This window comes from Erithacus rubecula, assembly GCF_903797595.1.
Source record: "Erithacus rubecula genome assembly, contig: SUPER_Z_unloc_2, whole genome shotgun sequence".
NCBI classification, from domain to species: Eukaryota; Metazoa; Chordata; class Aves; order Passeriformes; family Muscicapidae; genus Erithacus; species Erithacus rubecula.
Genome location: NW_027635860.1, coordinates 12,427,612 through 12,445,355, shown reverse-complemented (window position 1 = coordinate 12,445,355; position 17,744 = coordinate 12,427,612). Strand labels below are relative to the sequence as shown.

At 43.4% G+C, this 17,744-nt stretch overlaps 2 protein-coding genes across 2 annotated transcripts in view; one reads left to right on the top strand and one right to left on the bottom strand.

The window, feature by feature from the left end:
• Positions 1–428: 428 nt before the first annotated feature.
• Positions 429–2,922, bottom strand: LOC306814713 (uncharacterized protein). Its single transcript, XM_079331060.1, has 2 exons — positions 2,639–2,922; positions 429–1,023 (listed from the first exon to the last, which is right to left on the bottom strand). Exons 1-2 carry the CDS (start codon positions 2,737–2,739, stop codon positions 759–761), a joined length of 366 nt encoding a protein of 121 aa, XP_079187186.1. The 5' UTR covers positions 2,740–2,922; the 3' UTR covers positions 429–758.
• A 6-nt stretch (positions 2,923–2,928) lies between these two features.
• FBXL17 (F-box and leucine rich repeat protein 17) overlaps positions 2,929–17,744 on the top strand; it is a 266,011-nt gene continuing 251,195 nt past the window's right edge. The window contains exons 1-3 of the mRNA XM_079331057.1: positions 2,929–3,795; positions 13,254–13,376; positions 16,546–16,803. Of these exons, the coding sequence (XP_079187183.1) occupies positions 3,067–3,795; positions 13,254–13,376; positions 16,546–16,803 (1,110 nt within the window). The 5' untranslated portion in view covers positions 2,929–3,066. The remainder of the gene's footprint in view (positions 3,796–13,253; positions 13,377–16,545; positions 16,804–17,744) is intronic.

Below are 17,744 nucleotides of genomic sequence, written 5' to 3'. Positions count from 1 at the left end.
TCCTGTAGGTGTGTTTTCAAGGAAAAGCTAGGTGTGGCATGGCCTAGTTGACATGGTTGTTTCTAGCAGATATGGTGGTTTTGGGTAAAAGGTAGGATTTGATAATCTCAGAGGTCTTTCCCAAACTAATAGATTCCGTGATTGTGTAATCTACTTGAAGGGAAAATAATCATGCCAAATATACTTACAATAAACATAGTTGTTGTAGTTTTACCTTAGCTGGCAACTAACTGCTAACTGCTCAGTCCCTCTCACTCCTTCACCCCAGTGGGAAAGGAAAAGAACTGGAAGTGTGAAAGTGAGAAATGAACTCATGGGCTGAGGTAACTAACAGCAGTTTAATAAGTCAGAAATTCTAATAATAGTAGCAATATTGAATTGTAAGGAAAAGAGAAAAAATAAAAACTAAACAAGGAGAGAAGAATAAAATTTAAGAAAAACAAGTGATTAAAATGAAAAAAGAACAGCTGGAGTTATACAATGTCAGCTGTTTTGGCACCCAGTGTAGTGCATGAAGAGTTGAAATAGCGGCAGATTGGTTGGAATGTGCTACATTGAATTTGTAGCTGTTACTGCTGTTTAGCTATTAATTGGCAGGCTACTGTGCTTGCCATGGGGCTTTCCCGTCTGTCTGTTGGAACCTGTGTTTGCAAGTGTCTGCTCTGATTTTGCTGCTGGCTACACTGCTGGTCACCTCAGTGTGTTGTGCCTGAACAGTTTGGTGACAGCCATGGCAAAGTGCCTGTGCTGGAGGGTGCTCAGGGTAGTCTGTGCTCCTGTGCTGCTGTACTGGACAGGCTGGAACTCCAGTGTGAACTTGAGTCCAAGAGACTGGGACCTGTGGAGGAGCTCACGGTGCAGCACAAAACCACCAGCAGTCCATGGAGGATTCCATGCTGGAGAAGCTGGATGTCCAAAGGCAGAGGTGACCCCATCAGAACCCTGTTCTGGAGCAGGCCTCTGGCATGACCTCTGAACCCATGAAAGGGCTCCACTCCAGAGCAGTTCTTGAAGTATTGCAGCCTGTGTGGGAAGGACACACATTACAGAAGTCAAAGGCAGCCAGCATTTATTCTGAGTTCTGATTGGTTTGAAGATTTGACTTGGGCTTTCATCTTCTCTTAATGTTGTTTTTGTTTTTCCCTACTGAAATAAAATTTTGCAGTCTGTGGAAGGAGGGAGCATGTGAGCTACCACTGGCAGGCAGCTGTGACAAACCAATGGCTAAAGCACGAAGAGAGAATTTACATCTCTCACCTTGTTAACTGGAGGAGCCCTGAAGCAACACCTGGGTGATACAAGTGCAGAGCAGGCTCTGTTAAACTCAGTCCATGTAAGAGGATTACTGGCCTGCTATTCACATGGTCTCATCAAGAGTTACTGCCACCTGTCTTCTGCTTTCAACCCATTCTTCCAACAAAGCAGAAAAATCCCAATTTTTTTTTTTGCAAAAAGTTTCTGTGGTTTATATTGATGAAGCTCATTAAATTATAAATCCAAACAAAACATCTATTGCTCTGCTTTCATCAAAGGTGCATTTAGTACTTTTCTCATAGGAAACATTTTTACAGAGCTGCTGAAGACTAATAATAGTGGTAGCAAACAAAAATAATAGCAGCATGGGTATTTTAATTCTAACATAACTCATCCCTGGGCAAAAGGCCAAAACATGTGCTACACAATATGAAATACTGTGCATTTCTTCTTCTGCCCTTTGCTATTTAGTATTAGTTCTGACCTGTATATACTCTACCTATAACTTGCCTTCTTGTATCCCAAACACCTTTTACTAAAGACAAAATTGCACATATATTTAAACTATATATATAAGCCTACACAGTTAAGTTAACTGCTTAGTACTGAATGCTGAAGCAAATTTCTTTTGCTAGGCACTAAGCAGAGTCTTAATTGAAGCAGTGCAGCAGCAAATATTTACACACTGCATCGAGGTTCAATACACTGCAGTTAGACATGAGTGTCTGCAGGAAGGCATAGGGAGTCCCATATGAGTCCTGTTTCTGGATGTACAATGAATTAAAACAGCAGAAAATAAGTATTTTCTAGGAAGTGTTAGTGGGAAGGTGATGTTGACAGAGGAAAGTTTGGAAGACTCCTCTTGGCTGTCTCTAGGCTTGTGTTGCTTTACCATTGCAAAACCTCGGCCACTGTCCTGCGTGTAATCTGAGACCAACGGGCAGGGGTCTTCACACATTTGACTACAAAGTATAGCACACACACAAAAAAATTATTTCAGTTACTCAAAAATAGGCATGTATTTTATACACCTTATGTGCATATATGTAAGGCAATGAGTTAGGGGGAGGACACAAAGATGATGGGGTCTAGATCCTCTCTCTTGTAAGGAGAGACTGCAGGAGATGGGTCCGTTTAGTTTAGAGAAGAGTAAAAGGGGTTCTCAGTAACGCGTATAAACGTATTCAAGGCCAGTGCCAGCAGGATGGTGTCAGTCTCTTTTCAGTGCGGCCTAACAACATGACAAGGGGCAGTGACCGTAAACTAACACACAGTAAGTTCCACCTCAACAAGAACGCCACACTGAGGGTGGGGGAGCTCTAGAACAGGCAGCGGCGGCCCCTTCTCCGAGGACACTCCAAACCCGCCCGCGTTCCTGCGGTACCTGCTCCCGGTGACCCTGTCTCGGCAGAGGGTAGGCCGAGATGATTTCAGAGGTGCCTTCCAGCCCCTAACGATTCTGAGATCGCGCATACACGCACCCATGGCAGGCGGCCGTGCCGTGTTCGGTCCGCAGACCGCGCTGACACAGGGAGCTCGCTGTGTGGCACACGGCGGGCACCCACCCGCCGCGGAGCCTCCCCGGCCCAGCGCGGCCGCAGGCGGCAGCAGCGCCGGCCCGCGGAGCGCCGCCCCCGCTCTCCGGGGGAGGTCAGGCCGGCGGTAGCGGAAGCTTCTCGCTCCCTCCCGGCGTCCCGGAACCAGCCCCGCCGCCGCCGCCTCCTGCCCCGGCCCGCCGGCAGCATGTCAGCTCCCGGCGCCGCCTCCCGCAGGTAACACCCGCCCTTCCGCTGCCGCCGCTTCCCCTTCTATATGGGCCACCTGCTCTCGAAGGAGGCAAGGAGCCTGAGCCGCGACCGCCGTCGCCCGCGGGGGAAGGTGCCGGCGCCGCGCAGCCGGAGCTGCTTCCTGCGCGGGCCCTGCATGCTCTGCTTCGTCGTGCACGGCGCCAGCCCGCCCGCCCCGGAGCAGCCGCTGCCCGCCGGGGAACCGTTACTGCTGCCGCCGCCCTGCGTGTCGCTGACCGCCGCCGAGCAGCGCGTCGCCCGCCGCCTCCTGCGCCTGGCGCCCGCCGCCTGGGAACCTCCGGGCCGCTGCCAGCGCCTCTTCCTCTCCAGCCTGCTGCCCTCACCGGTGCGGGGCCTCATGGGGTCGCCCGGCGAGGTCTCCTCCGAGATGCTGTGCAAGCGCAAGGGGGCCGGGTTGTCCGCCTTCCCGCCCTGCAAGCAGCCGCGCTGTGCCGCCGCCGAGCCCGAGCCCGGTGCCTGCCAGTGCCCGGCGGAGCCGCAGCTGCTCGCCCTGCCCGGCGCCGCGGGGGAGAGCGGAGGGGGCACCGCCGGGCAGAGCGGCGGGGGCCAGGCCGCCTCGCCGCCGCCTCCCCCGCCCCAGGACGAGAAGGAACAGGGCCGCGAGGAAAAGAAGGAGAGGGGCAGCGAGGCGGGCTGCGAGGAGCCGCTGGAGTACCCCGGCGACGGCTGCCGGGACCTGCCGCCGCCGCCCGTCCCGGACATCAATCAGCTGCCACCTTCGATCCTCCTCAAGGTAGGTCGGGATGGATGGGCGAGCCCGCTCCCCGAGGATTTTGAGGGGCTGTGCCAGCCCCCGGGGCGCCGGTGTCTTCGGGCGGGCTCGGTGCAGGGAGGAACCGGAGGAGGCCGGCCCCTCAGCGCCTTTGGGCTTTGGGGAGATGGGGTTCCGGGGGTTTGCTTTTGTCTGTGTCCCGTTCCCCGGCCCCATTTGATTGTCGTTGGAATGGGCGTTGTGAGCCGTTACCTGGAGGTGCAGACACACAAATCAGCTCCTGGAGCTGTCTCCTGCTTGGACTGTACTCGTTAACTTCTTAAGGTGCCCTTCACAAGTCGACTTTTCCTTGCATCACTGGTGTAGTACTCGCCAAGGGGGCCTGTGACTATATTTAGTGCTTTCCATGAGTGTTGGACCTACATAGACAAGTTTTCAGTGTCGATTATTAAACTGTTTGCATTGCTGTGTATTGTGGATCAGTTTTGGCCTTGGTAGTTCCACGGTGTTGCAGCCTCCTCGAATTACGTGCTTTCATAACCTGTTACGCTGAATATCCAAGGAACAGTCTCACCTCTCCTGCCCCTTTTGCTGTCTTTCTGTTCCTTTAATACTGCTCTCTATTGGAACTACTTTCCATTTTTAAGCTACTCTCTTGACCACTGTGCTGACTTCCTTCAGCTAAACATTAGCTAAAAGCTGGAAGTGAGCTGGTGATGTTTTCCATAGTCTGATGTGAGTATGCCTTTAAATTTTGGGGAATAAGTTTTCGAGATTGCAGGAGTTTCTCAGATGGCAGAACTTAAAGCGGACATAGTAATGGAGAAGTGAGAGACATGACTGTTGGTGTTTGTATTTTGCTAGTGGTACATCCAGTTTAGGAAGTACTTCCTTTATTCTTTTGTTGTCAAACAGTAACAACCTACTTATCTGTCTTGCATGTAACACTAATTCTGTGGGAGGTTTAGTTGGTTTGAGGGGTTTTTGTTTGTTGGTTTTGTTTGTCTTTTTTTTTAAATACTCGTAAGTGAGTTAGTAATGGTATATCATGTTTCATAGATGTGCTATGCAAATTAATTCTAGGCAAATAAGAACACATGAGCTATCATCTGACTTAATCTCATTTGTGATTACAAAATTGAAACTTTGTCTTGTTCTTCTAGAAAAGAGTCCATTTTTTTTGCCATTGTTAATGGAAGATAACTTTTTTCATTGATATTTGTTTTTAGATTTGAAACAGTGTAGCTGAAAATACTTTTTAATCAATGGTGTGAGTACTTTTCCGCGGTTACTTTTAGCACTCAGTTTCACTTTTACAAAAATACCTATCTCTAACTCTGCCATAGCTTTAATAGTGAAATAAGTTATATCCATCTTATCTGTGGTGATTCACTAGAGATAGATCTTTAATTTTGTCTTCTGGTTTTTGAATGCTGGTGTTTACACCTGAAAGGACTGCATGTGCATTTTATCGTTGCACTGTGATTTTCTTTTTTTTTTTTTAAATTATTTTTGGCTAGTCAGGAGGCAGAGGTGTCAAAATATGTCACTTGGATTGGGCTTCATCTGCAAGTTCATTAAGTGACTTTTGCAATACTAGCTTTCTTTCCTGTTTATGCTGGTGTTCCCATCATATCTTCCATATTATAAAGTTTGTGTTGAGTCTTACTTTTAGATGTAGCACTATGAGACATGGAATGGGTTTTAAACCTTTGTGGCTGATGCTGCGGGTTAAAATGTCGTTTATTTTCACAATTAATTCACCTGAACTCCTTTTTCTTTAGTAATGCTCAATATAGCAATGTTGTTTGTTATGGATTTGTTTTGGTTTTCTGGCTTCTTGATTTTTTTTTTTTTTCCCCCATGGAACTTACTGTCATCCTGTGATTCTAGTGGGGAAGTGAACCAGTCTCAGGCTCATTGTGGTGTTACTGAGCTTCTGGAATACAGCTGAGGGGCAAATTTGTGAAGTGAAGGTGTGCCAGTAGACTAGTAACTAAAGACAAGACAGTATATGCTCATTATTTCAATAATAAATTTCTGAAATATGTGAATTTTATGATTTATTGCAGAATTACAAAAAACAATTGTTTTGCTGTGCAGAGGTGTGTTTAAAAAGGTGGCTTTTGTTGAAGCATGTAGGTTTTGATATCACAGAATGATAAAAAGAATCTTTTTAAAACACACAGGTTGAACTACCTAGCATACTCTTAGTATGGAAACAGTGGGGAAGTGTTAAGGGTGTAATGTCTGAGGCCCATTATGCAAGGACTTGGTGATAAAGGAGAGAATTACATATAATAACTTTATCTCTAGTTTTTCTGGTTGGACCCTTCACTAATATTAATGGACGTTTGCTTTCTCTGTTTCTCATCCATTGTCTTAAAATATTTTAAAAATTTAAGAAAACACCGAAAAGTGGTCAGGCAGTATTTTTTGGTGGTCTGAATTGTGCTGTGCAAGGATTTGGTTTAGCTTGTTTAAAATCAATTGGACATCACCTGCTTCAGAATGGTGGATTGACTCACGTGGGGTGCTATGGAGTTAGTTAGCTGTGCTTTGTTGTTTAAAGGTAAAACAGTGTGGCTTTTCTCTCCATCTCTGTGGATTTGTGTAGGTGTATCTATCAGCATAAAATTAGACTGTTTGAATTGAGTGAAGCAAGTAGAGTGTGATTTGACTGAAAACTTCCTATATCACTTAGTTGACTTTTGCTGTTTGCATTTTTGTATTTTCTTTTGATGTAGGATCACTTGGGTTGGTAAACATCTCTAAGATCATTAAATCCGGCCCTTAACCTGGTACTGCCAAGTCCATCAATAATCCCTGCATCTGAGTGCCACATCTGCATGTCTTTTGAATACCCTCAGGGATGGTGACTCCACCACTACCTTGGCCAACCTGTTCCAGTTCTGGATAACCCTTTCGGTGAAGAAATTTTTCCTGATGTCTAAACTGAACCTCCCCTGCCTTATCTTAGGGCCATTTCTTATTGTCCCATCAGTTTTTGCTTGGGAGAAGACCCTGAATCCCCCTGACTAAACCCTCCTTACAGGTTATTGTAGAGAGTAATAAGGTTCCCCTGAGCCTCCTTTTCTCAAGGTTGAAAACCCCCAGCTTCTCTCCATCAAACTTGTGCTCCAGACCCTTCTCCAGCTCCAGTGCCTTCTGGACACACACACCAGCACCTAAGGGTTTTTCTTGTAGTGAGGGACTCAAAACTGACCACAGGGTTTGAGGTGTGGCTTCACCAGTGCCCAGCACAGGGGAATAGTCACTGCCCTGCTCCTGCTGCCCCACTGTTTCTGGAGTACACCCATGCAAGCCATGAGCAGACAGTTTCTCACAGCAGGAGAGTGCTGTGCCAAAGTAAACTGCGTGAAAGGCTTTACTGAATTCTACGCAGACAAAATTCACAGCCTTTCTGTTACTCCACCATGCAGGTCGCCTAGGCAGGAGAGGAGACCAGGCTGGTCAAGCAGGACCTGCCTTTCACAAACCTGTGCTGGCTGAGCCTGACTCCTGGTTGTCCTGTATGTGCCATGTAACAACACTCCAGATAATCTGCTGCATACCCTTATCCAGGACCAAGGTCTGACTGACAGGCCTGTTCCCTGGATCCTCCTTCGAGCCTTTTGTGTAGATGAACATCACATCTGGCAGCATTCAGTCAACTGGAGATGCCCTTGTTAGCAGCCAGGACTGCTTGAAAATAATTGAAAATGGCTTGGTGAGCACTTCTACCAGCTTAGGTGGCCACCCTTAGGGCCCATGTATCCCATTTTGCCCCGTAGAATTGTGTGGGTGTTAGGTGGTGTAGCAGGTACACCTCCATAGGCTATGGGGTGGTCTTTATTCTGTTCCCTGTCTTCCAGTTCAGTGGGCTGGGTACCTGGAGAGCAACCAGTCATGCTATTAGACTGAGGCAAGGAAGGCATTACTAGTCTTTAATGAGTCTGCATGACCAGTTTTACTTCAAAGCAAGAGCTTGTTGTTAAAGAATTTACTGTGCCTAGAAGGTATGATAAGATTGTCAGTGGGGAAGGTCAGGTATCCTTAAATGGGATGTAGCCTGTAGGCTCAGCCTTGTAGCCCTTGAAGGGAAAGAGAAACCCACTAATCTTAACAATGACATGAAAGAGTGAAGCAGAAGGAACTGACATCTACATTAGGAATTTGAGCTGAAAGAGGGTGAAGATGAGAGAGAGGGGCCTCCTTTTCCAGAATTCTGCTTCCTCTATTGCTGCCTTTTGCCAACAGGGAAAAAAAGGTAAAATGATTTTAAAAAAGCTATTAACCGTCCACCCTTTGCAGTGCTGAAGGATATTTTGATGTTTGGAAGAGGAGTTAGACAGAGTTGAGGGGGAGCAAATTGAATAGTGGATATGAAAGTGTACGTGTTTGAGTACAATTTTCAGGAATTAAATGTGCTAACTAGTAGAACCATTGCCATCCAAGTTATCAGTCAGAAGCAGGAGTGAAATGAACAGGCTTGTGGGTATGAATGGTTTTAGCTTTTGACTGTATTTATACATCCTTGGGAATTAGAAAATTTAAATCAGGACAATGAAGCTGCCACAATATCAGTGTATATCTGGAGAGTAATACTGAATTAAAGGGAGGTGAAGTCATCAAAGTGAGTCAAAGCATTTTGTGCACTAGTGTAGTATTTTAATCAGTAGCTTGGCTAATCCCGTAATGTAAGGATGATGTGCCACCACCTGGAATGTGTATAGTCCTCACTACTAAATTCCATTTAGTGTAATTCAATATGTCATCTTTTAACAATTGCAAGCTCTGAAGAGAAGCTCTTGTTTTACATGGCATTGTTCAGCATTCTTTTATACCTGTGTTATAAATTACTCACCACCATTGGGTAGGTCAATCAATAATGCAATGTATTAGTTTGTTGATAAAGAACGGGCAAAGCAGCTCTGGGGATGCGGTGAGTCCACGCTCCACCAACACGTCCATCCTACTCTGGGTCACTGCCCCTTTTATAGGCAGGTTCTTGGTGGGCTGTGACATGCCCACTGTGCTGGGGTACAAGCCTGTTAGCCAGCACTCAAGGGGCAGTGGCCACGAGTCTCCACTGGACAAGGCTTGGACATGTTGTCAGGTTACACTCCTAGCAAGCAGGCAACAGCAGTGACAAGCCTGCTTATGTCCACAAGCTTGCATTTTTCTTATACATACAAGTGGATACAATTCATGATTAAGGTGGCAAAGTAAAAAATATATAAAACCAGAAAGCACAGCAAAGTGATTTTTTGTTGCCATGAGAAAATTACAGAGCAGTGGAAAAACAACAACAAGACACTCTATTGCTTGGTGCAGGAAAGAGCAAGAAGGAACAATTTATTGAAAGAAGCCATTGCCTTAAAACAGTTTGTGCAAAACAAAATACAGACAAATCATTGGTCAGAGAAAGAGACACTTCTCCTCCCTGGCTTTCTCATGGACCTTGCAGGTATTTATCTTTATGATTCTTTCTCTTGTGTTTACAATAACAAAGGAGTCTCTAGCTTGGGAAAAATCCTAGCTGAGGCTGAGAAAGATTCATGGCCTGAGAAAAATACTTAGAACTTGAGAAAAAGGCCTGGCAGATTTTGCCTAGGCCCCCAGCAGTGTCCACAATTTTTAACAAATATAATGAAATCATTATATCTTCCTGTGTCTCACGTCCATGCTTGACTTTGAATTCAGCATTTTTGTTTATATGATTCCGTGGTGTATTTCTGTAATGACACGAATCACTATGTAACATCTCAGCTGTAACTCTTAGAGCTACTACAAATAAGCAAACCAGCAAGGCCTAGTTTTGGAACATATGCCATATGTGTAACTTACATGGCTACTCCTGTGCATGCAGGGACTTTTGCAATGGCTTGGTCTCTTCTTGTCCCGATGGCCTCACTTACGTTTTCTAGAAAGTTGGTTTGCCACACCTGTACTCCTTAATTGTCTCTACTTCTAGACTTAAGTACAGCATGGACTAAAACATGACTACAAATGCTTTTGGATGTTTTTCAGAACATTTTCTATGCAGCAGTACTGTTTGTGTCAAGTACTTAATCAAACTTGTTTCTTTAAGTTTGGTTGTTTCTATAGCTGCTTCATGCAGGAGGAACAGGTTAGCAGTAGGTCTGTGATTTGTGAGGACTTTCAGCTTTTGGTGGGATGGTAGCATAGTGGATTGACCCTGGCTGGACACCAGTTTCCCCTCCAAAGCCCTGACATTTTCCTCCTTGACTGGTGAGAGAAAACATGAGGAAAGGGTCACGAATTAAAGACAGGGAGAGATCACTCAGTAATTACTGTCGTGGGTAGAATAGACTGAACCTGGGGAAATGGGTTGAATTTATTACCAACCAAATCAGAGTAGGATAATGAGACGTAAAATCTACATCTTTCCTAACCCTTGTATCTCTACTTGGCCTAACTGTATTCACAGTTCTCTACCTCTGTCCCAGTCTGGGGTTCCTCCTCTGCCCCGAGATCACCCCAGAGGGACACGAAGGTGGTTCAAAACCTGGTTTTCCCCGAAGCCGCCGAAGAGAGACTGCCAGAGACAGTTTTCTCTTTTTCCAAGGACAGTTTATTGTTTCTTATCTCTGGGACACTTTGCCTGGCCAGCAGCGGTCTGCTCAGCCTGGCATCCATAGTGGAATCTGCCTGGTCAAGGCAGGGCTTATCTTATATAGTTAGTACTACGTATTACATGTTTACAAAATTTTACCAATACAATACAATTTTATTAAATGGTCCAGCCCTGACCCCATCCAATCCAAGAGTGTCAATGTGTCACCCAACATGGATGACATGGAGAAGAAGGAGGAAAAGGTGTCCACCCCCCAAATTCTCCATCTTGGCCACGTGTCCCTTATCATAAACATTCAAGAAAACCTATTTATCTACGTTCTAACATTCTAATTTACACTCTACTCATCATTATTTTCTGTGTCTCTTCTCTCAATGTGGGCAGATTCTCCCAAGGAGCCAAATGCAGCCCCTGCAGCTCCTGGGCAGCACTCAGGGGTCTCTGAGGGGTCTGCCAGGGGGGTTTTTGCACCCCCAAAGGAGCCAGGGAAAAACCCTGGACTCCCACATACCTCCTTCCTCCAGCCATTCAGGAGGACCAGAAGAGAGGTTACAGTCAGTTCATCATACCTTGTTTCTGCTGCTCCTTCTTCATTATGTATTCTCACTCCATCTCTGGTAGCAACTTGCTTTTGCTCGATGTTTTTTGTTTTTTTTTTCTTCTTCTTCCATTATCCTAAAGATGCTACTGCCATCACTGACTGTCTCAGCCTTGGCCAGTGTGGGTCCATCTTGGGTGCTGGCTGACACTGGCTCAGACATGAGGGAAGATTCTAGCGGCTTCTCAGAGAAGCTGCTTTCATAGCCCCCATACCCTCAAAACTTAGCTGTACCAACCCAGGATAAACAAAATAAAATGCAAAAATTACTTATAGGTTTTCATTTTAACAGTGGCAGCTGTATTAGCAACAGTCTGTACTATATCATGTTTACTGCATTCTTCAGAGCTGCAAACTTTTGTCTCTCAAAGGTGGTATTTCCACAAATAAACATATTTATTTCCCACCTGAGTAAAAATTAATTGAAGTATTTTGTAATGCCAACCTTGATATACTTTGTTAATATTAATTGGAGTTGATCAAACCCCTATCTAAACATAACATGGATCATGTTGCTTTGTTCTCTTCTAAGGTTTTTATAACTGTTAAAAGATTCAGTCTTCTGTTTCATGCTGGTAGCAGGAATTCAAGTTTCCTACTATTCTTACTAACTTTTGCTGAGCATCATCAGATTGTCACTTTTTTCTCATATTTAGAATTGCACCTTTGCAGGAAGTGTCAGATACCAAATTACCACTTACTATTCAGTACTTTCTTTCTGCTTGACTGAGGGTGATGGTATTTTTTGAGTGCTGATTGCAGCCACCTCCTGGTTTCTGTGCATGGGTTCACCAGTAGGGACAAAAACTGCAGGGACAAAGCAGGCAGTGATTGTTTTGTTTGCACTTCTGTCTGCTGTATTTAACTGGCTGCCTAATGAGAAGCAGACTCTGACTCTGGTAATGGCCAGGCAAAGGCCTGTGGGGAAATGGTGTTTCCTGCACAATCCTTCAACACTGACAAGTCTTGCATAAGAGATTGCAAGTTTATTATAGCTAGAAAAAAAGGAGAATGATAAATCTTGCAAGCATGTACAGAGCATCATGAATTTGACTCCCTCCTCTCTCATTAGAGCTCTGCTTCATCAAGAGGTCTTGTATTGGTGTAAGCCATCCCCTAGAACAAGTGGTACAGTTTTGATTGTTATTCTTGGCAGTTCATTGTCTTGTCTGTTCCAAAGACCACCAATAACCAAAGTTCTGTTAGTTACCATTGTAGTTCAATGCTTCATTAATCCTTTTTTTTTTTTTTTTTTTTTTTTTTTTTTTTGTTTTTTTTTTTTTGGTTTTTTTTTTTTTGGTATGTTTTCCCCTTTGCCATCTCTTTTCTTTGGCTCAAGAGTCCTATTAGTTTCTGTCAATGTTTTCATGTTCACTAGACTTCCATGCTTTTCTATAGACACTCTCCAGTATTTTCATATTTTCTTGAGAAAATTGCCTGAGATTGGCAATAGTATTTCTATTTAACACTTTTGCTAGGATCAGTGGGAGGGCTTTTTCTTTTTTTGCAGTCTGTACTCCTATGTAGGTATAATGCCACTACTGCCTTTTCTCACTATAGGATCACATGTAAATTTAAGGTCATTTGTGCTGACAGGGTACCTTCATGTGAACTCTTGACAGACCTTCGTTTTATATTTACTAATAAACAACAGTAGTTTTAAGGGGATGATTGTAACACATGCTGTAGCAATTTCTGATCTTGCAATAAAGTTACAATTTATTCTTCTTTTTGCCAGCTACTATAGTGCTCAAAGCCTTGGGGTATAAAATGCTAATTTTGTGCTTCGGTTCTCTTCTGTGACACTGATTTACTCCTGCTAACCTGCTCTACTATCCCATGCCCCCTTCCCACAAGACTTGATGTTTTAATACCTTTATGACTCTTCTTACCTGTTTGGTTAAAAATAAAGGTTTCCCATCCATTTCAGGATGGGAATGAAAGCACTTTTTAAATGGTGTGCAAATAGCACTGAGGTAATTTGTAATTCTTTAGGTGTGCCATCTCAGAAGCACTTATAAAACTTAGTCTGTGAAATGAGTACTTAGGATATATTCTGTTGTTGATTGTGATAATATGAGTTCCTGATATTGTCAGTTCTTGTGGGATGTAGGTATTTTTGTTACTGTCTCTGGCTAATCAATTGGGGGGCAAGTAGATCTGTGTGTTATTGTGTATGCTAATACTTTTCTGTCTTTTACAAGATGTACTGGTAATAAAATATTTCTGTCTCTAAAATATGACTCCCCCTGACGATTTTTTTTTTTGCTTTCTTTACAGATATTTTCCAACTTGTCTCTGAATGAGCGTTGCCTCTCAGTGTCATTAGTCTGTAAATATTGGCGTGACCTCTGTTTAGATTTTCAGTTTTGGAAGCAACTGGATCTCAGTAGTCGTCAGCAGGTATGAAAATATCATGTGGAATAATTGTTTTCATGACTCAGAATTTGTTCTTGGAAGTTGTACTTTTGACCAGGGGTAAACAAAAAAAAAAAAAAAAAAGGTGATATCTGTAGTTTCACGGATTTTTCTACTATTGACTGAAAATGTCTGGAGCCTTAAATTGGTTCCTTTAAATATAGTGTATTTTGTCTGAGATCAGTTCTTAAACAGTATGAGCACAAGTGCCATTTGAAGTGGGTTGTGGGTTACCTGTCTCAACTCTGTGGTCTGGAACTATAGGACCTCTTTGAATTAATAAGACAAACAGGAACATTTCTGTAAGCTGTAGTTGGGAGAATGGTAATATATGTGGTGCTTGCTCTGTTTGTTTTAACAAATTTTCTTTATTGTATTCTTCAGCTGGTATAGCTCCTACTCATTAGAAAAGAGACTGTGTTTGCTTTGTTGGTTTTTTTTAGGATGATCCTAGAATGAAATATTTGTGGATTTAATTTAGTGAGATCTCTAGGAGCCTAGTCTTAAACTGTACAGGGTAGCTTCCTTCCTTGGAAAGCTTTAGGGATGTCAGTATTGTTTTTGTATTGCCACTGCCCTTGGGTTTCTTATTGAGTAGTTAGTTGCAGGATATTATGACAAGTACCTTGAGAGTTGATTGAAAATACAGGACACAGAGGAATAACAACTGGGCAGTTGCCTTTGTAGAAGGATTGGTTTTTTTTCTTTGCAATTTGTCGTTGTTGTGGTTTGGGCCAGACAGCTGCCAAGGTCCAGGCAGCTCCTTCCTCACTCCCCCAGCAGTAGAGTTGGAGAGAGAACTGGAAGAATAAAAGCTACAAAACTCATGAGTTTAAAGACAGTTCAATAGAGAAGTCAAGAGTTGCATACACATACACAAAACAAGCAGGAGAAATAATTTATTCACTGCTTCCTATCAGCTGGCACGTGCTCAGGCATCCCCAGCAGAGCAGGGCCCCATCACACAGAACAATGACTTGGTAAGACAAACCCCATCACTGGAAATGTCCCCCCCTTCCTCCTTCTTCCCCTCACTTTATACACTGAGCCTGATGCCACATGCTCTGGAATATCCCTTTGGTTAACTGGGGGTTACCTGTCCTGGCTGTGCTCCCTCCCAACCTCCCAGTCTGTTTGCCTGCAAGGCCAGGTGAAAAGCACAGAAAGCCTTGTCACGGTGCAATTCCTGTTCAGCAATGAGAAAGCCAGCAGAAATCCAAAACACAGTCCCATACTAGTCACTGTGAAGAAAATTCCTTCTACCCCAGGCAAAACTAGCACAATTCTTTTCTATCTTAACCTCTGTCTGAGGAAAGAGCAAGAAAAAAGATCTGACTTAATACGAGTGAGAACTGTATTGAATGCAGCAAAGATTGCTCCTCAGCTATATAAGGCAAAAATCAAAAGGGATTCATGTTGCTCTCTTCCCCTCTTTGCTTAAAGCTCAATCTTATCTATGCCAAGTCATGGATAACTATTTCTATTTAGTCCTTTGTAGGATTGTCTTCTTTTAAGATTATTATCATTTTGGCTAACTACAATGTATATAGATACAAAATGGATGGAGCATTTTTTTACAAAGGAGTTAATGAAACTCTGTGAGCCGCACTGGCACCACCTGCTTGGGACTGGAGCCCGTCTGCAGCAGCAGCCCCAGAGAGGTGATGGATGCCCTGCTCAGCTCCCTGCACACCCCACACAGTCAGACCATTTCCCTTACTGCCTTGACTTCAGGCTTCCCACAGCAGAGTCTCAGACCTCTGGGTCCTTAAAATAATATAATCATTGTGCAACAGCAGAATAACACTTCAGGTCTGGAGGAGGAGGGACCCCAACAAAGGGACCGCTGTGCTTTTACACCCTCACAGTATGGGTGCACCTTGGAACTCTTGGCTCCTGCTGTATTTCCAAGTGTCTCTTACCTGTCTGTGCCACAGGTCTCTGTGCCTTTTGTCGTGAAAGGGATTGGCACCAGTTTGTGGCCTTCTGCCTCTGGCTGTGCCACGTGGAGCTCAGCCTGAGCTCCACTGCAGCTGCACCCCAAGCTATGGCCACTGAGTGTATTCCTCAACAGTCCTCCCTTTGATTAAATCTAGCATACCTGCTAATATATTAAAATGAAAAAAGAAAAGTTTTAAGACATTGAAACACTGCCCTTTCATGTAGTATTACTACAAGTAGCAAATAGAATAGAATGAAGGCTAACCCAATTGCCATAGGGCAGAAACTATTATCAATATGAAATCGCATACATTTCAGTAAACAAAGGCAGCAATGTTTGTTGGCTACAAGTTACCTAGTTCTGTTATTAGTTAGTATTCTACCTTCTCTTGGTTAAGGGATTCCTAGAATTCTTATGCTAATTAGCCCACATACTCAGTCTTTCTGTTTTTTTGGGTTGGTAGGTTTCTTGGATTTGTGGTCTGTGGTGTTTGCCATCTCCCCTTGCCAGAATTGCTTTTTGCTCAGTTGGAGTTGATTCAACACAGTTGCTGAGCTGGCTTTGTTAGTTTCTTCCTTATCTAAAAACTTCTGCCAAATGTCATTGTGGTCTATGAATTCTGTCTTCTTTTTCTACACTGTCAGTAGAACAGCTTTGTTAACCTCCCTTAGGAGCTGAGGTCATTGGAGCACGTCAAGCCCTAAACCTTTTAAGGCAATTGTACCAACAAGTAATTTATCTTTCTAATACCTGAAAATCACAGATAGTCTATTCATGGCAAGGAAGAGAAGTAGGTCTGTGGTTACCCTCCTAACTCTGGAGCTCAGTCTGATACTGTCAAGTTGGGCAGCCATTTGGGATTCTTTTTGTGGTGGCATCAATTCCTGCAGGTGCCCATATTTTTTGTACTTTTCTAGCTGTTGTCTCTCCCTCTGTGAGCTTTATCATGAAACCATCTGGCAACAGTCTACATAGTCTGTCAGAACTGTCTTTCCCTCAGCTACCCATATTCTATCAAAACCATCAGCCTCCTCCCACCTCCTCCAAAAAAAGGCAATAACAGTAAAATGTATTCAGCCATAGGTAAAGGAAGTAGTTTCATTTTTGCTGTAGCTCATGGAAATGCATCCTAGAAACAGCCATTTTTGTCCTAATGACATTAAAGATCTTTATGGAAAAAGTTATATGTAAGTATTTGTTTTTTCTTTGCAGGTCACTGATGAGCTGTTGGAAAAAATAGCATCAAGAAGCCAGAATATTACTGAAATCAATATTTCTGATTGTCGCAATGTATCTGATACAGGAGTATGCATATTAGCAATTAAATGTCCTGGGCTCCTAAGGTATACTGCCTACAGATGTAAACAGCTTTCTGATGCCTCTATTATTGCAGTTGCCTCTCAGTGTCCTCTTCTACAGAAAGTGCATGTGGGCAATCAAGACAGACTCACTGATGAAGGCCTGAAGCAGGTAACCATACATTCCACAAATTCTTTCTGTAAACTTAGTATATTGCAGCTTAGCAAGTAAAACAAGATACCCTTTCTTAGGATTTAATTAAAATCACAAAAAACTTCTGTTTTAAAAATTGGTGTATGGAGACTTTTTTTTTTGATGCTGTAAATGCTATTCTCTAAAGACTGCACTTTCTTCAGTCTCTAAACTAAACTTTCTTTTTCTTTTTAATACCTAGGGATTAAATGGTTGCTTTTGTAGTAAAATCTGCAGTTTGACATCCTATACTTCACTTCTGGTGGATTCAATTTTGCTGGCCTTGGTTGCTATTCAAAACCTGTATTTTAGTAACTTGTTTTTGCTTCATGAGCGCTGAACAGCACTTGTTAGACATGTAGGAAGGCTTCATTGTTGCTGTGAGAAAGATTACCGAGTGGGGGGAAAAAACAGCAACAGGATACTCTCTTGCTTGGTGCAGAAAAGAGCAAGAAGGAACAATTTATTGAAAGAAGCCATTGCCTTAAATAAAGCAGTTTGTTCAAAGCAAAATACAAACAGAAGACAGATCAGAGGAGACATCTCTCCTCCCTGATTTTCTCATGGACCTTGCAGGTGTTTATCTCTGTTATGATTCTTTGTCTTATGACTACAATAGAGAAAAACTCTAGCCTGGGAAAAATCCTGGCTGGAGCTGGGAAAGTTTTCATGCCCTGAGAAAAATACTTAGAACTTGAGAAAAATACTTAGAACTTGAGAAAAAGGCCTATCTAAAATGTGCCTAGGCCTTCAGCAGTGTCCACACTTCATCACCTCTCTGAGAGTGTTAAAGAAGCATAGTTAGGGTAAATCAAATAAAGGCATTTTTAGCTACCTGTACACAAAGTAAATAACTTAGTTCTTAGGTGCTCTTAGCTCAATTTTGTTGACTGTAGTTAGCAACTTCATTTTGTCATGTA

What these genes read in the sequence shown, in the direction of transcription:
- LOC306814713 (XM_079331060.1), bottom strand. Translation starts at nt 2,739, where the DNA reads ATGGGTGCGTGTATGCGCGATCTCAGAATCGTTAGGGGCTGGAAGGCA. An exon ending in GACAGGGTCACCGGGAGCAG is followed by an intron (nt 1,024 to 2,638) that starts GTACCGCAGGAA and finishes CTTCCCACACAG; the next exon opens with GCTGCAATACTTCAAGAACT.